Source organism: Choristoneura fumiferana, chromosome 8 (assembly GCF_025370935.1).
Source record: "Choristoneura fumiferana chromosome 8, NRCan_CFum_1, whole genome shotgun sequence".
Classification (NCBI taxonomy): Eukaryota; Metazoa; Arthropoda; class Insecta; order Lepidoptera; family Tortricidae; genus Choristoneura; species Choristoneura fumiferana.
Genome location: NC_133479.1, coordinates 1294072 through 1315533, shown reverse-complemented (window position 1 = coordinate 1315533; position 21462 = coordinate 1294072). Strand labels below are relative to the sequence as shown.

The 21462-nt window shown below is 38.9% G+C and overlaps 1 protein-coding gene and 2 long non-coding RNA genes across 3 annotated transcripts in view; 2 read left to right on the top strand and 1 right to left on the bottom strand.

The window, feature by feature from the left end:
- Nucleotides 1-6: 6 nt before the first annotated feature.
- Nucleotides 7-1724, bottom strand: LOC141429975 (uncharacterized). Its single transcript, XR_012451588.1, has 3 exons — nt 1641-1724; nt 1474-1554; nt 7-139 (listed from the first exon to the last, which is right to left on the bottom strand). It is a non-coding gene; the product is annotated as an uncharacterized lncRNA (long non-coding RNA).
- A 1455-nt stretch (nt 1725-3179) lies between these two features.
- Nucleotides 3180-8855, top strand: LOC141430076 (uncharacterized). Its single transcript, XR_012451609.1, has 4 exons — nt 3180-3961; nt 4617-4831; nt 7481-7547; nt 7929-8855. It is a non-coding gene; the product is annotated as an uncharacterized lncRNA (long non-coding RNA).
- A 5035-nt stretch (nt 8856-13890) lies between these two features.
- Nucleotides 13891-21462, top strand: part of nonC (serine/threonine-protein kinase Smg1) — a 187268-nt gene continuing 179696 nt past the window's right edge. The window contains exon 1 of the mRNA XM_074090874.1: nt 13891-20767. Coding sequence (XP_073946975.1) covers nt 13997-20767 — 6771 coding nt within the window. The 5' untranslated portion in view covers nt 13891-13996. The remainder of the gene's footprint in view (nt 20768-21462) is intronic.

The following is a 21462-nucleotide window of genomic DNA, read 5'->3' as shown; positions in this document are numbered from 1 at the left end:
TGACCTTGTGCTGGGGTCCTGTCTTAACTGGAACCTCTGCTTCGCATTATTGCGGACCACCCGTTCAATGTCACATCGGCTGTACCCTTGGAATGTTTTGTGCCGTAGTACTGTGTCTACATCAAGATATCCTTCTGGGCTACAACACAAAGTTTTTTTTTGTTTACTGGTAATTTTTTTCCTTATCAAGACTTAGTCCTTATAGTTTTGCCATGTCTGTCTGTCCGTCCGCGGCTTTGCTCAGAGACTATCAATGCTAGAAAGCTGTAATTTTGCACGAATATATATATCAACTATGCCGACAAAACGGTACAATAAAAAAAAATTTTTTTTTAGAGTACCATAGACATAAAGTGGGGGTAATTTTTTTTTCTCATCCAACCTTGTAGTGTGGGGTATTGTTGGATAGGTATTTTAAAACCATTAGGGGGTTGCTAAAACGATTTTTCGATTCAGTGATTTGTTTGCAAAATATTCAAGTGCAAATTTTTATTAAAATCAAGCATCCCCCCTCCTCTAAAACTAAGTGGAAAAATTTGAAAGATGGTAGTAAGTATATTAAACTTACAAGAAAAACTATAATGGTTAAGTTTCTTGAGAATTATAAATAGAAATGGATTTTAAAAATTACTCTATTACTACAAAAACTTAGGTAACCATTGAACATGTGTTTAACAGACATGCAAGTTTACAGAATAATGTTATTTATTTTACAGATTTTTTTTTTGTAATAAAGCCTGTTCCCAATCCTACGGCCCAAAACCTAGGTTTCTGAGAGGAGGTTTAACCCATGCAGTGGGACGTATATAAGCTGGGATGATTTTGAATAAAGCCTGGTTTTTATTAAGTGTGAAATTTATTAAAATATATGTACAAAACAAATATATGTACTTGAAAACCGAGCAACTTACTAACAGTGCTGTTAGGTGCATATATCATTTAAATAAAAAAAAACACACTGAATGAAAAAACAATGTTGACATTAACAAAAACATCCTTCAGGCAGACCGGTAAAATGGATAAGTTTATCTGAACTGATGATGCATCATGTTTCCTCCCTTATCTCACTAAGACTCATTGCAATGGCTAATTACAATTTGAATAAGCCTTAACTAATATAAGTTTTTATTATTTAAAAATTTACTTTCTTGTCTTGCGTTACTTAAAATACAAAGTACAACCAACAAACAAATGAAAGCAAAGTAAACACCCACGCGCGAAGATTTTAACTGAGTGCATAAAAAAATGCACGCGTTGGCCGTATTATTGACGTAAACAAAATGGAGCCTCCTTTGGTATTCAGGTATATTTTTTAACAAATGTCGCCAATAGTATATGGAAAGTATTCATAACTAATTTTACTACACAGCACAAAATTACGAAACAAATTCATAAGGCTAATTTGTGAGAAAGCATATTGATAGGCACCTGCTGTAAGACTAAAGAATGAACAAGCTGGTGTTTAACAATTACCTTATATTAAACCCCTCCTGTACTGCACCGTGCCGTAGTAGCCACGATAATGACTTACTCAACCGAATATCTTTACTGTTCCTGTAATAAACACCACGTACCATCAGGTAAAAGTACTGCTTTGTCAATAGACTTCACAAAACGAACAAGTGTAACTCTCTACGTACATTGACTGTGGCCGTTAAAGTTTTGAGCGGATCCGTAAATGTCTGCTGAACACTTGTATTTCATTGAATATCACGAATTTCGATTTACTGATTACAAAGCTTGGTATAAGAAAAGAAAGGAAATAAAAATACGGACTGTCCGGTCAACACGATATGAGAATGTGGAACAGTGTTGCCATGCTTGCTTGATTCTAAAATTCCTGTTAAGTTTCTGTTATAGTTTCATTATTTTTGAAAGTTGAAAATTCCTGTAAGTTTCTGTAATAAAGTTTTACTATGTTTGAAGGAAGAAAATAATAGTAAAAAATATTTTATTAAAAATAGAGGAGGTATAGTTGAGTTACGTACCTGACATATAATCTCCTTAGTGTCTTCGGAATTGTCGATGTTTCAGATGTTGACATAGGTAAAGTATTACTTATGTCTTTACCATTACCAAAGAGACCATTTCAAGACCATTGCAGTGGGGGTACACTTAAAACGTCACTTTTTACGTACACTTCAGCGCCCCTGACGCAATAATGAAGGTACTAAATTGACAAAAATGTGTCAAACGTCGACCAGACAAATTCAGTGTTTCCGGTTTCCGCTGTCTGGCTAATTGGCTATGCCTATCGTGACAGTGACAGTTTATGCATTTTTTAAGTTTTCTCAGTTTATTGCTGATTTTATTATATAAAGTTTGTTTTTTTATTATAAATATTAGTTTATTTATATTTATTAGTATCGTTTTGTAAAGTAAGATCTTTTTTTATTTTGTGAAATTTGTTGTTACACCTACAACATGAGTGCACCTAAGGAAAAATATTGTGTTTTCGGCTGTGAAGTGAAGCTTTAAGTAAGTATACAATACGATTATATATGCAGGTATATTTAAACATTAAGACAGATTAGAGAAAACAGCTCGAGTACTCAAGTTCACCTATTTACATAACTCGAATTGAACTCAAGATAGCTAGATGAAGCCTCATGGAGTACAATACTACAGTACAAATGTTTGCCTTTCTCATAATAATATTGAAATTTGAACACTAGTCAGGCTATTTTATCTGGACTGGTAAGAGCGAAGGGTTATGCGGCATAGTCTTGCTCGTATCTGACCCGCTGTTTCGTCTACATTATTTTTTTGACTGTGGCGCCCTGCGCCAGCTTGAACAGAAATTGGGTGGGATACAATCCAACTCAACATTGAGCAAATCGCAATAAGTGTAATCGAATTCATAAAGCGAGTCGAGTCGACCCGACACATCAATCACTATGCATTGCAGGCCCTACACTACGAAGTGCAAAATTCGAACCGTATCTTGCCGTCCCGCTGACGCTAATTAATATTATTTAATACGAGAGTGAAAGGGACGGTACGACACGAACTTCGATTTTCGAATTTTGTAGTAGCCCTAGCCCCTCGGCATGCATAGTCCCGCGAAGATCACTCCCGACCCGATAAATACCAACTAGATAATTACCGGCATGTCAAAACCGGCCTTGGTTTTCGTGTACTCTGGTTGGATGGAGGTTAGTATTCCTAAGTTTCCTTGTTATCGAGTTTTAGCCCAAGCAAAGCTCGGGTCGCCCATGTACTAACATATTATTGAAGTTAAAAACAACAGGATTCGATACAGAAACGAAAGCTAATAACATTTAGCGATACAATGGTATAGTAAATGTTTTTACACAACAAATCACAAGCAAATAGTATTAATAAATTTCAATACAAAATCGCTAATAGTAAGAGCGATCATACAATACGTACTTCGATTTTCGAATTTCGTAGTAGCCCCCCTCCCTGTTGTGTTGTAAAAATTGAACAAAGTTTGTTTGTACTCAAGCGTAAGAAATTAAAACACCATTGAAACATTTCGTATTCAAGAAGAGAAGAGCCGAGCAAGAGAACTGTAACTAAAGTTGGTTACGTAGAGCTTGCTTTGGTTAGAATATGTATAGTCGTTGAGGCATCATTTCTTATTTACCTACATGTGGTTAATTTCAGTACACGAACGATTCGTTACATGTGGCTGGGAGTGGATTACTTATCCTTAATGCATGTGGATGCTTAATTGCATATATATGCAATTGTCTAAATCAAAGAAATTTCTTGTGCATTCCAGCCGCTTATGGTTATATTCTGAGAACTAGCCCTTTGCATCTAGCTTTTGTCACATTTTTTTCTTCCATTGCAGACTGAAAGACTGATTCACATCCTGTGGAACATGCGCGGACAACTTCAGTGTCTGTGCATAGAGACGACGCCCAAGGGCGCGCTCGTCTCATATTGTGCTCATTCCACTGACTGGTGTCACTGGAAGATAGTTTCTGGCCAGGTTGGTGAAATAATATTAATTATGGAGTTATTTAGGATTTAAATTCAGTTAGAAGAGAGTTCAAATTGAAGGCAAGTTTTGATTCCCTTAGTGACTAAAAACATTCATCATCCCAGCCTATAAGTACACATTTCACTGCTCGGCACAGGCCTCCTCTTAGAACGAGAGAGCTTGGGCCATACACACACCACTGAATTGTTTTGCAGGTTTGTGCAGTTCCTAACAATGTTTTCCATCATCGTAAAGCTTGTGGTTTGGTTATATGTAATTTCGCATGTGAATTTTACATGCGAAATTAAGTACATGTTTCAACCTATTCCTATGCTTGGGAGGCCGTAGGTCAAACCACTAGATAACCATGATTTTATTGAACTAAGTAATATTATTAAGCTTAATGAAATGTGAAAATAGCATCTGAAAGCCGCCTTGTGCATCATAACCGCTTGTGGCTGACCTACACCTATTATTGTATTGTAAATTCTCTGGTATCTATATACCAGTGCTTTCACATTGACATATTACTTTAGGCTGTAGGCACGGAGTCGAAAGAACAATAAAAATTGTGCTTATTTTATACTAACATTAGACACAGATACTTTTAGTTTTTTTTTTATATTATGCATAGACATATAAATATTATTGTACGTAATTGCAGTGCAAACAATGTGTGCCACTTCACGGTTCCCACATCGGAGAGAAGACCTGATTGCTGTTACGTCACTGTTACGACGAGCTATAAGAAAGTGATCATATGAAAAATTTCAATGACAAAGGAAAGGATAACAACAGGCAGTCTCCTAATTTATACAGCAACTAGCTTTTGCCCGCGACTTCGTCCGCGTGGAATAGTACCAGCTGTTAATATAAAATGTAAGCAACTTTTAACTTTCTACTAATATTATACAGTGGCGGACTTATGTTTTTTAGGAGTGTAGGCCACTTTATATCCGCCGCCCTATGTAACTTTCTAAAATAATTTTCTCGTTGAAATCTGCCGCCCCTAGGCCGCGGCCTATATACGGCCTATTGACAAATCCAGGACTGATATTATAAATGCGAAAGTTTGCATATGTGTGTGTGTTTGTTACTCCTTCACGCTTAAACGGCTGGACAGATTTGGATGAAATTTGATATGTATGTAGATACATAGCTGGAGACCTGGAACACATAGGCTACTACAGCTAAGATTGCTTGAGAATTATTAGTCATCATCATCCCAGCCTATATACGTCCCACTGCTGGGCACAGGCCTCCCAGAACAAGAGGGCTTGGGCGATAGTTCCCACGCGGGCCCAGTGCGGATTGGGAACTTCACACGCACCATTGAATTGCTTCGCAGGTTTGTGCAGGTTTCCTCACGGTGTTTTCCTTCACCGCAAAGCTCGTGGTAAATTTCAAATGTAATTCTGCACGGCCGGGGAATTGAATCCACGACCCTCTGCTTGAGAGGCGATAGGGAAAAACCACTAGGCCACCACGGCTTTAACCCATTGTAATTTTCGGGAATTGCCACGGGAAATTTTATTACTTACTTCTTCCTTTACGCTGTAGTAACTAAACGGATTTGGATGAAATTTGGTATGTAGATAGCTAAACATCTAAAATATTTTTATACTTTTACCCTAAGGCCGAAAAGTTCTCGAATGGAAATTGCGGATCGGCAAGCACAGCGTAGAACGTCTACCAAAGACGAGACGAGATGGACAAATGACCATGGTGATGGTGGTGGTTAAAGTCGCGGGTTCACGGTGGATGCAGGCCACTTCCAACAAACGTCCGAAAGAATGTCCGACAGTCTCCTACGGCTGATATGATGATGGTGATGTACCTCATCCATCGATGACCTCATCACATCTAAACCGCTGAACCGATTTAGATGAAATTCGGCATATAGATAGTTTGAGTCACGGGGAAGAACATAGGATTGTTTTTATCCTAGAAAATTACATAGTTCCCACGGGATAGCAATAAACGATCCTACTAATATTATAAATGTGAAAGTTTGTGAGTGAGTGAGTGAGTGAGTATGTTTGTAACTTTTTCACGCTTAAACGGCTGGACGGATTTGGATGAAATTTGGCGGAAAGTTAGTTTATAATCTGGATTAAAACATAGGATACTTTTTATCCCGATATTCCCACGGGATAGGGATAAAATCTCAAAATAACAACCGCTAGGCTTAGAGTCATGAAATTTGGTATGTAGGTAGTTGGACGTCTGGAATAAAACATAGGTGACTTTTTGACCCGATATTCCCACGGGATACCTAGGGATAAAATCTTGAAATAACAACCGCTGGGCTTTGAGCAATGAAATTTAGTATGTAGGTAGCTGAACCTCTGGAATAACACATAAGCGACTTTTTGACCCGATATTCCCACGGGATACTAAGGGATAAAATCTCGAAATGACAACCACTAGGCTTAGAGCCATGAAATTTGCTATGTGGATAGCTGCACCTCTGGAATAACACATCGGTTATTTTTTATCCCGATATTCCCACGGGATAGGGATAAAATTTTGAAATAATAACCGCTTGGCTTAGTCATGAAATTTGGTACATAGGTAGCTGGATCTCTGGAATAACACATAAGCGACTTTTGACCCGATATTCCCACGGGATATTTAGGGATAAAATCTCGAAATAACAACCACTGGGCCAGAAATGATAAATGAATGATTTGAATTTGAATTTTGAATTTGAATTGGGAAAACAATTGTAATTTCATTACTGGGTTTAGAGTCTTGAATTTTGTACAGTTATTCACAACACAACCTCAATGAAGACCACGATATAAATTTTGGAAATTTCCAGGGGAATTTTGTAAAATCCCGAAAATTTCAATTGCAACTACCAGACCGAATAGTTTACGCTTACACCACTCAACCAATTGAGATGAAATTTGGTATGGAAGGAGATAGTTTGATACCCAGGAAGGGAAGCACATAGAATATATGACCGCATGCTTGTTTTCCTCCCTCTTATAAAAAAAAAGTTTTGTTACGTCAAATTGCATAGTTCATAGTTAATTATGTTGCTCTTAGTGCTTATTAGGCATACCTATGCTAACCTTCAGCTTTAGCCATATCTTCACCTTCATTCTGGTCGATGCCAGAAGTGGGATCGAAAATGCTTTTAAGCGCGAAGATTGGTTTAAGCTGATTCCTGATCCAGTCCGACATGTCAGTATTCACAGCACGTGCCGAGCGCAGACCGATTTGGTATTAAGCTTATTGAAGGGGTACGCCCTTAAATAGATTTTTATATTCCTGGTCTCTGTTTAGATGAATAATCTATCTTATCTTATATATAAATATAAATAAAAATGAATCGTAAAATGTGTTCAAAACTCGGGAACGGCTGGACCGATTTCGCTTATTCTTATTTTGTGTTCGTTATTGTCAGGAGAAGGTTTTTATGGAAGAAAACTTAGAAATATACACTGGGGCGAAGCCGCGGGCCACAGCTAGTTTAGAATAATATTGAATAATATACTTATTATTGTATTTTTTCTACAGCAAAGACGTGTTTGACGTTGGATAAACAGAACCATACTCTAACATCGACATGAAAATTGTGATGCAGGTAAAGTATTATAAATATTCTTACTTCTTCTTCTAGGCTTACTGTAAATTTCAGGGCCAGATCTTGGGCAAACCAGGGTTCAGGGCCCTGGGCGCCAAATCCATGTTGTAAACCCTAGCTTCATTTATTTATTACTCTCTGTCCAACGTCTGTCAAATTTTGAGGCAAGATCTAAGTCGTGTCACAGTACCTATTATGTGAATTACAGTGAATCCTATTATAGTTACACTAGCCTCTGGCCGCGACTTCGTTCGCGTTGAATCTGTTCATCAATGTCCTATAAGAACTGCATCTTTTGGAACAAAACGTTGCCAGTTACTTTTGATTACTCTTACTATACCTATACTGTAAAAATTACTTATATTATTTAAAACGTTACAGATAAAACTATCGACTATCTACTGAAAAAAAAACAAGTGCGAAGAAATTGAAGCTTAATGAAAATGAAATGGTATGGCCGTCCCGCTTTTTTGCTGGACTTGGCGGGGGTACTCAGATAAGAAGACAGCTCTTGAAAGTGAAAAATTAAACTATGCCTTATGGCAAGATAAGATAAATGAACGGAGTTACTTCGAAAAATTGGCGCAGTACATCTCAGAATTTTTTGAAACTACATATTTGTACCCAGATGCAATCGTCAAATCGCCTATCTTTGACGAAATGTCAATTTCACTACATGTGTACATTTTTATGTTTATGACACAGACGATCTTGGGTTCAAAAATTGTACTAACAATGAGAAGACTGCAAGTTTCGCTAACCACGTTTTACCTCTTAAGGATGTATTTTTTTTAAGGATTTTTATTTTTAAGAATATAGCAGAGAGCATACTAGCACGCTCCTATTAAGACCTTAAACAGTATAAGGATTATTATTGGCTTAAAATACTCGTTGTAGTCATTCGAGGTAATGAATATTCGATGATATGAAAAAATAGGAAACATTGACTTTTTTAACTGATATTTGATTAAAAGTTAGTCGACATTTCAAGGGAAAACCAGCTGGGGTATTAAATTTACTCACGATCCTTTCGATACCTTGAGGTTTAAAGGGCGTACAGGCACTCTCTGTTAGACATGGGTAATCTCAACTCCGCGAAGTGATCTGACTCACTAGATCCAGCTCCGGTGTCGGTACCGAATCCGCTTATTGAATCCGACTCCTTTATTGACTCCGGTTCTTTCGAGCGATTATTAATTTATCTATGGCCGATCCGCCCCGGCTCGGTTCGGTCGGTCGGTGTCGGTACGGTACTGCGGTGCCCCACCCGCTGACTGAACTGAAGTACAGATTCGTGAAAGAGAGAAAGATTCGTTCGTTAGTCCAAGTCCGAGTACCGAACCGAACCGACCAACCAAACATAGATAATACTTAAGATCCAAGTCCAAGATCCGATCCGCAGGGCTACTACGAACCGAACCGAACCGAACCGGCCAACCAAACATAGATAATAAGATCCAAGTCCAAGATCCGATCCGCAGGGCTACTACGAAACTCCAAAATCGAAGTTCGTGTCGTGCGGTCCCTCTGACACTTATACTATTTAATACGAGAGCGAGAGGGACGGTACGATACGAACTTCGAGTTTCGTAGTAGCCCTGCCGATCCGATCCGAGCCGAGCGAGAGCGAAAGCAGACGGACGGAGCGAGTCAGTGTGAGTGAGCGTGACGGCGATCACGAGCGAGGCGAGCCGCTCGATCCAGTCGGAGTTAGTAACTCCGGAGTCAATAAGATTTGAAAGGAGTCATTAAGGGATTCGGATCCGCTTGAGGATCTGACTCTTTTGAATCTTCAGATCCGGATTTACCCACCTCTACTCTCTGTCTATGGCATCTTACACTGTAGTACTTAGTTGTTTTAGTCCCTAACCACATTTATTTTCAAAATTTAGAATATAAAGAACAAAAGAAAACATTGTTTAATCATCCAGGCAGTAAGCATAGAGTATGTTAAAAAACACCGCAGTGGCAGACACATATTTTTACACTCCCTTTATTGCTTCGGAAAAAAAACCTAAGGCATACGGCGTAAAAGCTGTGATTTAGACATAGACACAGGCTACTTTTAATTCCGGAAAAATGCACAGTTCCCGAGGGAACAGCGCGCGATAACCGAATTCCACGCAGGCGAAGCCTCGGGCAAAAGCTAGTACCTATATAAACTTGGTGAAAACACAAGAATCTAACAGTGACATCCTGATAGTCCGGCAAGATCGTCTCCGCAAGACGGAACTCCTCAACAGCACAGTCAACAGTTAATGGCAGCGACTTGAAATTTGATACGGAAATGTAGTTTGCATGACAATGCCAGTACAGTCAACAAAAATACTAGTATTCGAAAAGAAATTTTTCCCAAAAACTTATTCAACTGCCCTTTACGACCACCAAATAGCTCACCGTAAATTTTGATTTCTTTAGACGGTCTTATGTAATCAAAAATACGGAATATTCCGATTTTTTTACTCAAGTTAAACTTTCTTATACGACGCCAAGCTTACTAGAGACCCAAACTTACCCTTAAATTGTCAAAATTGAAAACAGTTCATGATTCAAGCCTCGTCGGTACCTAATAGTCCAAAAAATTCTACATTCAAAAAAATACAAAAAGATAGTCTTGAATAATGGGTCTCGTGTGGCACACTGCCAATTTGATTCAATCCTTGTGTCTTCACCAGGGCATATAGCGCACGTAAGTTTTAGAACTGCATAAATAAGACACACTATTATAGATTATTTTTTGTTCAAGCTCTCCAAGCAAGAAAATTATTACCAACTATTATCTTTTTTAAGACTTATTCGAGAAATTATTATTAAAATAGATACTGGAAATAAATTCGACATCCTCAATTTATACGACGATACAACTTGCCTTAGTAGCCAGCTACCAAATGTAGGTACAGATTTTTAGGGTCCTGTACCTACCTCAAAAGGAAAAAAACTAAACTTTTAGGATCACATTGAGAAACTTTGTTGTCCGTCCGTCCGTCTGTCTGTTAAATCCATAGGGGTAGCTATAGAGGTATCTGGGGAATGCGTAGAGGTATAGAGTTGAAATTAAAACCATACACTAATTGAGTCTCTTGAAGCTGTGAAAAATCGAACTTCTATTCAACGAAATCAAAGAAATAGTCATTAAAAAAAGTGTTTCCATATTAATTGCCTTAATCAAGAAACTTATAGGGTACTTCCGGGTGTCCTAGAAACTGGAAATTTTGTATGAAGGTATCTCTTATAGCAATAAGAAAAACTCAAAAAAAATTTTTTTTTTTTATGTCTGTATGTCAATAAACCATCTAAAAGTGACCCCACATTGCGTACGTTTTGCTTAGAAGCGGGGCTCTGCTAACACTGGATATTCATAAATACCTACAAATATGTACTATTACCTATGTGCCCGAGTCCAACTGCCACATGGCCGGTTTTTTTAAATAAGGTGGATAGCCAGCTTCTTCTTGCTCCCCACCTTTCTTGTGGCCCGCACCAGAATGCTCTGAAAATTACTTGAAGAAAAAATATGGTAAAGGCTAAGTAAGGCTAGTTGCTCTATGAAAAATTGAAGAGTCTTCCAGGCCAGTAGACCTCTCACTTTAAAAAAAATTAAGCTGTTTATTATTAATAAGGATAACATTACAACATTTTCTAATTACTTAGTTATAATCTTTATTATTTAAGATTTTACAACTAAGGAGTGCGAAGGGCGGGCGAGCCCTCATCTATAACTAAAATATAATGACAATGCTCACACAGAGATAGCAACACGTGCATGAAAAGAATTGTTTGCAGTCTCTTATCTTTTTTGATTAAAAATTAAGGAAAAAAATGCTGCTTCTGTGGAATCTCAGAGAATATTGATCTGCCCCTTGAATTAATGTAAAACACCTACTAAAAGCTTTAAGAGTCAGCTAAACGATCATGTGTTTTGAGGGTGGGCTGTTTGCAAAAAGTTTGGAAAGGATGTAAAAATAAGTGCAATGTGTAAAAAGCTTTTATGTAATTAACAAAAATACATAAAAACTTGTTTTTGCTATCCGTCGTATGACTTAAAGCTTATTTTTGTGAAATGCAGGACAGATCCTGGCTGTGCATTTTATAATTGTTAATGCCATTTTAAAAACGTTAAGGAAGGAATTAAGACATTGATACAAGTTTTTGTTGATTTGTTATTCATGCAATGTGAGAGCCATAAAGAGTAGTAACGAGTTCGTAGTAGAAGCAGATTATAACTGTATGTCTTGGAAGGTTAATATAATATAGAATAACGACTGTACTTCCTATTTCCTTTGAAAAATAGACTACAAAATACACTAATGAAATTGGTTGGGGGTTGAGGCGCTATCTAATGCCTAAGTTTAGGTACCATTTGTTTGAATTTAATTTGAATTTTTAAACTCGTTAACTAACCTTAGCTATAAGTCTATGAAATGTAATCAAATACTAACAATTTTATCCAAGTTGATCGGAAAATAAATCTATTATTATTATGAGAATAAAAACAGATAAAGTGATTGTATAGATACAATGCCATTGTGAATGCAGGCAAATCGATGAGATCACTTAAAAAAAACTAGGAACCACGAATTGTATTGTAAAACTCTTTATTGTACGTACATAAACCACACTAGGATACTAAAATGTACGAAATAAACTCGTTCCTTAGAGGATATCTTCAGTTAACCTTTGAACAATTGACAGATTGACAAATTATTGTATTATAATTAGATGTATCTATACAATAAACGAAAATGAAATTGTGGTGTTATATTGTCTTTTTTTAATTTATGATATTGCTACTAACCTTAGGTACCTAACCTACTCGTTGTTCGAGCAATGCCTTAAAAGCATTTTTGTCTTTAATTACAAACTAAAATCAATTTAAACAGTAAAAAATACTCATGTGAAATATCCTTTAAACCCACTTCAGTTACGTTTAATTCATTACTGTAACTTTCTCGTGATCCTGTGATAGATATATAATATTACATGATTAAGTGTGCTTGGTGTCTTTATCATAAAAACATTCTATGTCGAATCGTAATAAAGCAGACCGTCTACTATGGCTGGATACATGTTTATAATAAAATAATTTATCTCATATTAAATGATATTGTAACGGATAACTCACGTCTTAAACCGAGTTCAGCTCGACATGTTTCGGGCTATTTCCCGGGTGCGGTGTACGTGTTCAGCCGCCGAGTCGCGTGCTCCTGAGAAGAAGGGCTACGAAATAGCCCGAAACATGTCGAGCTAAACTCGTTTAAGACGTGAGTTATCCGTTACAATATCATTTAATATGAGTGAGTCACGGTAGTTTCATGTTCAAATAATTATCTTGTGGCTAGCCGCACTACAGCTAAGCCGCCGCGATTTTTAACCGCGTGACTGTGAATCAAGTAAACTAATGCAAGCGGCCGCACTGGCTGCTTTAAGTTTACTTGATTCACAAAGTCACCGCAGCAGTTTAACCGTAGTGCGGCCTGCCTACCTAACTCTTTATTGGAACAGTAACAAATTGGTAGGCACAACACAAATATGTAAATCGATGTCACCCGCAAAAGTTGAAACTGCTTTACAACAGTAGCAACGCTGCCCTCCGTACACAAAAGATTAAGTTCCAAAACCAATAGGTACAAAACGAACAAAAATTTATTTACACAAGAAATGAGAAAAGGAAATAAAAAATATTAAGTTCAGCTTAGATCTGCAAGAAAAATCGTGCAAGTCGTATGTGGAGACTCTGAATCTTCGGTGACTTTGAGTGGAAGAGCTGAAATTTAAAAGAATTGCATAAGTTTTCATTGTTAACTATTTACATGTGACGTAATGGGAATTCTATTGTATTTCCCATAAAAATAGCACCGCAAATTTTTTTACGCGAAAAGGTAAACAACAGGTGGATTCGTCGGCACCAAAAAACTTTGTACTTACCTTTAAAATTAAGCGGCCGCTTTGTAGTCTTCATGGCTTTACTTTCGATTATTGTCATTTAGAATTTATTTCGTAGTTTATTATTCAACAGAAAGCGAAACATGCCTTCGATTCAGCTATGCAATTGAGGTCTATTGAGGTTATTTGTTTTGTTTTGACACATCGATTTCGTTTAAAAATTGATTTCAATTACTTTATGGTCCGAAATTAGAACGGAAAATATGAGAGATATTTTCTTTAAGACATTTCATGATACTAATAATTTGCTAGCTTTAATTGTAAAAACACTAAGAGTTGAGTAGGAATGGTTAAAATCAGCTAAATTTTGTAAAACATTGTTGTCTAGTCGTTTAGAAATATTATTTTGTCTATTGTTTTTCTGCCAAATGACAGCTGCTACTGTGACGTCTTTGTCTATGGCGTTTTCGTTGTGTGTTGGCCGAGAACGACTGTTTTGCCCATAATTTTGCGTAATTTTATGGCCATGTGTGGTCTTATTCGTGCCGTTATAGACAATTACAGTGATGTTATCGACCACGTCAAATAGTAAAGTAAAAAACCTTAGGGGCACGGAGCCCCCCGATGTTCTAGAAAGGGAAGAAATCGGTCAAGAAAACACAGCCGATGATAAGGTCAGAGGTTATGTTAGTTCATACGATGCATCTTCGTCGTTCGGCGGGCCGGGCCGGGACGGGCGCTTCCGGCCGCGGGGACGGGTCACGGAGTTCCGGCACTCACGTGGCGGCGGGCGAGGCGGCCGGGGCCGCGGCCAGCCGCCCCGAGGAGACCGCGATCCCACTGAAGGTTCTTACAAATATCACGAACCGTTAGGCCATCCCGGAGCCGACTCTTGGTCCCAGGGTAACTCTAACAAGATATTCTATGAGCGGTCTGAGATAGCTGTCCACTTGCCTGAAGATCCGCGCATTTCCAAACTGCTGCGACGCCTGTGCGCTGAGGTGGACGTCGAGAAGTCGCTCGTGATCTGCAGCAAGCTGCAGGAAGCTGTCATGATGCCAGAAAATGCCAGATACATCAGGAGATCTTATGACATCCTTGTTGAATCATTACTTGATGTGCTGTATGATGCTCCAGGCCCAGAAACTAAGGAGAGTGCAGCTGTTGTGCTCGGCAGGATTGGATATGTCATGGGACCGGACTTTCGCAAACATTTAGAATGGATTGAGACCACTTTTACAGGACACAATACTTCTATCAAACATCTACTGATATTATCCTTTTCTGAGACTTTCCAACTGGACTATCAGACTCCAAATTTGACAGAGTTTGCCAAGACAACCTTGGACCGTCTTCAGGTCATTATTGAAAGCACCGACTCAGCTGATGTGTTCATAGCTGCCATAACCGCTATGATAGTAATGTCAAACTCATATCCTGAACATTTTGCAGACCACTTTGTGGATACAGTGGATATATTAGTAGGCTGGCATGTTGACAATGCTCAACCCAAGAAGATCAAGGACTTTGCTCTACAATCACTGTACAAACTGAGCCGTCATTGGCAGGCTGATGTTGGATTTTCAGTGAACCTGTTGAATCAATTTGTTGAAGACATGGTAGCATATTCAAGTGACTTAGACTCAAATAAGAGTGACACAGATACTGAGTCAACATCCCAAGAAGACTGTATACAGAAGATAACCTCATTTTTAAATGTGTTCAACACAGTTGTAAAGAGTCTTGGAACTATACTCAGTCCAACTGTATCTCAGTCTGTCAGTTGGTCTTTCTTGACTGAGGCTATAACAAAGATCCTTCAAGTCTTGACTAAAACACTAAAGGATGATGCTGAACCAGACTTGATAGTCGCTGGGAATGAGAGTATCACATTGTTGTTGAAGCATTTGCAAACAAAATCTATGTCTTGCTTTCCAGCATTGTTCTCACTGATTTCTATGGAAATGACTACATATTTACAAGACGAGGAAAGTGTGAGTCTCAGCGTGATTGATTTGATATCAAAAACAGTGAAAGAGATTGCTTCAAACCTTCCCATAGAGTTTATTACGCAGACCATAGGACCAGAATCCAACTTGCGTCAGTTACGCAATGCAGAGAGTGCCCTAGTTCTAAATGGTGTTATGACCGTGTACAGTAACCTATTGAATCTGAAGAATATTCCACTTCTGCAAGAAACATACAAATATGTGCTAACTGATATTCAGAACTCATACTCAGTTATCATTCCTGATGTAAAAATCATACAACCTGACTACAGTGATGAAATAAGTCTAGAAGATGCTGAGAGAAATGTAATATTTTACCTTCAATGTCTGTCAGAGCTTGCAAACGCGAGTAACTCAATAATCGGCATGTGGGCGCTACAGCCAAGCATTTTAGAATTATTGGCTATAAAAATGTGTCCAGATAATGAAAAGTTAAGCCGTGAAAAGCCAGCCTTGCAATATGCAGTGCTTTATCTGCTTTATTCACACTGCAAGAAGAACAACCATTTTATAGCATCAAGTGATTTAGTGAAATTGCAAAATACGCAGCAACGGGCTAATGATATATTTGGCTTGTCCAATCTTAATCTTGGTGAAGTGAAAGGCACCAGTCCGACTTCAGGTCATCTTGCTGTTATTCTCAACACACTGAGCATTATCTTAGAGAAAGATGTTTCCAAAGAAACCATGTTGCTCATCCTTCATTGGGTTTCAGATATATTTGTCCAGTTAGACAAATACCTGCCAATTGTAGGCATGACAAAAGGATTTGTGATATTAACCACAAATATGCTGTCTTTAGCATACACTTTTGATGATGACATAGTTTTGATTGTAATGAAAAATAGCCAGCTTCTATTGAAAAACAAAAATCTGACAATGAATATTATAGTCTTGAAAACTATTGCAATTTTATGTTTGTTACACATAGACAATCAGAACAATGCAGTTTCGAACATTTGCATGGAGGTGCTATTTGAGTTACCTTGGGATATTGTGCAGCTAGAGCTTGACAAGCAAGCTGTAAAAGTTTTCAGATGCAGGAAAAGGAGCCTGTACCTGCTCAACAATGACAGCAAAGCAAATTCACTCAAGGAATACCTCATGAAAGGGTCATTTTCTGCGTTGTCCACTCACCATTTCAAAGCAATAATAGGTTGCCTTTTACAGTCAACAATAGAAGACAAAAATCTTTTGCTGAACGCCTTTCTAACATCCTGGCCTTTGCAATCTCAAGATACAGATGAGAATAATATACTATTTTTCCGACAGTGTGCCACCAATTTTTCTTCAATTTGTATCACTTGGGCACTTTCAGAATTGGCACTTACCTGTGTGACATTAAAACTAAGAACTGTCCTGGGGAAACCTCAAGAAACCTTCATGAAAATAGAGGGAGCATTGAAAGGAATTGCAAGAGAGACTTCTTCCCTAGAGACTAAATATGTGGCGACAGAGCAACGTAAGTTAAAAGACGTAGTTGTTGCAGAGCAGATGCGATCCTGCTGGATCACAGAGTTTATGATGTTTATGGAAAAATATGTTTACAATGCTGCTGAAGGTACAGCCACTGTATTGCCACCTGTAAGTAAACCTGTGAGGACTTTCTTCCATACAAATTGGACTACTTGCCGTGACTGGCAAAACAGACTACGACCTGCGTCACTCGCCGTGAGCCAGTACTCTGGACATTATGGTGCTGCCATCTACCACGCATCACTGATCTTACAGACCGCCGCGACCTCGAAAACCAATATTGACATTGAGGCGATTACCATGAATCTTACTAGAGTCCTCGTAAAGATTCAAGAGCCAGAAGTGTTACACGGTCTTTATGTGTGGATAAAAAACACATTTGACAAAAAACTTTACTGGCTAAAAGGCGCAGCAGAGCAGGCAAATTCAAGACATGAACTAGCTCTGGAGTTTTACAAGAAGTTAAATGTTTTAAAACCACATGAAGAAAATAAAGAATCTGGTGACTGTACTCAAACCGAAAGCAAAAGTGACAAGTTCATCGATGATCAGATGATGGACAGTTACAAGCATATTCAAAATTGGGAGGAGATGCAAGAATGGAAAGAGAATGAAAACCGCAAGAAGCACAATTCACATTGGAACTCGTTCACAGCTTTGCGCGTGTTTGAGGGCAACAGTGACATTCCCGATGAACTCAGTAATTGGGACATTCTTGATATGAGTAACAATGAAATATCTAAAAATGCGTGCTCGTATCAAAGCTTGATAAACAAAGTAGAATCAACATTAGTGTGCACTGCTGTGAACCTGTGCTATACTGATAATGTCGAACAATATGAGGGTTTGTTGATGGAATGTGATTCTTTGCTCAAATCGAGCGCGCAGGAATTTGCCAGAACGAATGTCGTACATTTTATGAAAGATATCGCAGTACTGCAATTAGCCAACTTGGGCTTAAGAAACATCGTTAAGAGTGGAAAAGTAATATCAAATCCATTTAAACCTTCCATAATCAAAGAGCATAAGTACAGCACAGATTTCGAAAACCTCAGTCGTATATTATGGTGGAACCAGTATTTTACGAAGCTCAACATGACTGAAGAGAACATTTTCTATGCAGAGTGCTTCCGATTGGACGTAATTAAAAGCGCGAGAAAACACTCGAACTTAGGAATGGCTAAGAAAGAACTTCTGAAACATTTCAAACAGAACTCCGCTTTGCAACTTTATTTGGGCAACGTGGAAGATTTGGAGGAGCTGAGTGACGTGCTGACGATGTCGACGAACACATACGATTTAGATATATGGACGATAAATAATGCGACGGCATTGATGGAACTATGTAAATTGACTTATGCTAAAGATGAAACAAAAATGCGAGCTGTTAACCTGTGCTCAAACATATCACTGGGATTCTCACAAAGACTGGCGATGGGCGAACAGAGTTACGAATTGCGTGAGAAAGGCACCCGAATGCTTCTGACGCTTTCTAAATGGATTCAGAGTCAAAACGAAAATGAAAACATTTTGGAAGCCGATTCACCTCTAATGAAGTTGGTATCAGCGTTGCCTGAAATTGGTCTCGTCGACAATAACATTTCAGAAAACGTGATCCCGCTGGCTGATTCTGCGGTTGGCAAGCTGCTGCAATTTGGCGTCAATCAATGCCCGGGGCTGGCCAAAGCATGGGCCAACTTTGCAGCTTGGTGTTTCAGATGGGGCAGAAAAATGGTTGAGTTCAGTTCGAAAACCCGAGAGCAATTAACTGACAACGACAAAGTTCAGATAGAGAGTGTTATGATCGGGTGCTCCCCACAAGATTTCGAAGCGGTTTGCGAAATATTGTCAAAAACAAAAGCCACGTGTGACGACGAAGACATTGATTGGAATGAAATAAATACGTCTGAAATGATAGAGAGTCAACTGCGAACGGTGCCATCTCTGAGCAACGCATTCCCCGAACATCTTGCATTGTTGGTTGATATATGGCGTCAAGCCCAGAAAAGAGTTTTCTCTTATTTCGAATTATCAGCTGATGCTTACTTTAAATTTTTGCAACTTATATGTGCCTCTGATTACATAAATCATAGTGGTGAGAACGCAGTTGTTAATGCAACTTTGCGGCTGCTTCGTCTTATAGTCAAGCATGCTATGGAACTACAAACTGTCTTGGAGTCAGGTCTGGCGAATACCCCGACCCAGCCATGGAAAGTAATTATCCCACAATTATTTTCGAGATTGAATCACCCAGAGACTTATGTTAGGAAATGTGTTTCTGATCTGCTTTGCCGATTGGCTGAAGATACGCCGCATCTCATTACATTCCCAGCTGTAGTAGGCGCAGTAGAAAACGAATTAAAAGATTTAACAGAGCTCAGTGTGGCGCGATCTTACCTGTCAAACGATGCAGACAGCAGTGAAGAAAACAGCGACTTGGACGATACTGCTAGTGACAAGGTTATAAACAACGAATTGAATTCCTGCTTCCTGGATATGGTTGAAACGCTGGCAAAGCAAGCTCCGAAGACGATCCTTCAAGTGAAGTTATTAGTAAAGGAACTACAGCGGATAAATCTTTTATGGGACGAACTATGGCTGGGTACGCTTGTTCAACATCATTCCGAATTCAACAAAAGATTATCCCAACTTGAAACAGAGGTCGCCCGAGTAAAAGACAACGCTAATCTGTCGGCGGAGGATAAAGAGAAACTGATTAAGGAGAAACATCGTATTATATTTGAACCGGTCGTGTACGTGTTAGAGCAACTTGACCATGTCACATCAGCTAAACCAGAAACTCCGCATGAAACTGCGTTCCAAACTAAATTCCAAGCGCTTATAACTGATGTTATAGAGAAACTAAAAAATCCAACCAATCCAGAAAAGCCTCAAGACTCGTGGGCACCATTGAAGCAACTGCAGATCAAGCTACAGCAGAAAGTGAACAAGAGAACATCTTACATACTAAAGATGTCAGATATAAGCCCCGTTTTGGCTGAACTAAAACAAACGGTGATCACAATGCCCGGAGTTCATACAAATCAAAGGACCGTCAGAGTTACAATCAGATCTGTAGAAAATAACGTAGCGATTTTACCAACTAAAACCAGGCCGAAGAAGTTGGTTTTCTATGGATCGGATGGCAAGGCGTACACATACCTGTTTAAGGGTTTAGAGGATTTGCATTTAGACGAGAGAATCATGCAGCTACTGTCTATAACCAACACCATGATGGCTAGGGACTCTGAGAACAACGACAATCAGACTTACAGAGCGCGGCATTATTCCGTGATACCACTGGGCCCACGTTCCGGCTTGATCAGCTGGGTGGACAACGTGACGCCGCTCTTCGCCCTCTACAAACGATGGCAAAACCGTGAAGCGGCAATCCTGTCCGCTAAGACCAACAAGACGATTAACGTGTTGCGTCCTTCAGAGCTCTTTTATAATAAACTGAACCCGCTTTTGAAAGAAGCTGGTATCCCAACTGAGAATAGGAAAGAATGGCCCGTGTCGATCCTGAAGCAAGTATTGCAGGAGTTGGCGGCTGAGACGCCGAACGATTTGTTGTGGAGGGAGTTATGGTGCAGCAGTGTATCTCCCGAGCAGTGGTGGCAAATGGTCCGCCGGTACAGTTACTCCGTGGCGGTGATGAGTACCATCGGCTATATCATAGGCCTCGGTGATAGACACTTGGATAACGTGATGGTGGACTTGACGTCTGGTGAGGTGGTGCATATAGACTATAATGTGTGCTTCGAGAAGGGCAAGACGCTGCGGGTGCCGGAGAAGGTGCCGTTCCGGATGACTCCGAACTTGGTGACGGCGCTCGGCGTGACTGGTGTTGAGGTGAGTGCTACTTTGAGTTGCTTTTACATTTTTTTTAACTATCCCAATTTTTGGCCAGGACGCTCTTGTCGTCGGCTTTTGCAAGAAATTAGTCATTTCAGATTCAATATCTACATATATTATACCGCCCTGGTTGTGTAATACTGCTCGGTTGTTTCCACCGGTTAAGCAATAATTCTCATGCAAATTAAAATAATGGGTGGCGCAAGAAGCACCGCTCGCGTAGAGTGGAACTCTTTAGGTATTTTTTTCTTTGCTGGGAGCGTTTTAAAATCCTTACGCCAGCAAAAGGAACTAAGGAACACATTGGCGAATGTAACCAATATTAATAAAATCTGAACCTTAGCCCGTGGCCTGATTTTATTGTAACAAAAGAGAAGATTGCTGTTTATTGACTTTAATAGAGTAATATTAAAATGAAGAATAGAAACAGGTACTTAATTGTCGAGAAGAGTGGTTTAATCGTTCTTTAATTATCATAAAAATATGCCAGTAGGTGTGAATCGGTGTGATACAATTTAAATATTTCAACGTGACACGGAGTAGAACGTTATCGCAGTAAATATCATAATGGTGTTCTTTGTCAGGCATCGCGCTTTCACTAATTATTTCGACAAGGTTCTTGGTATACTTGTTGAGCAGACCAAAGTCCAAATTTTAGTTAACTGCTTGTGAAAACTTACTTTATCAAGCTA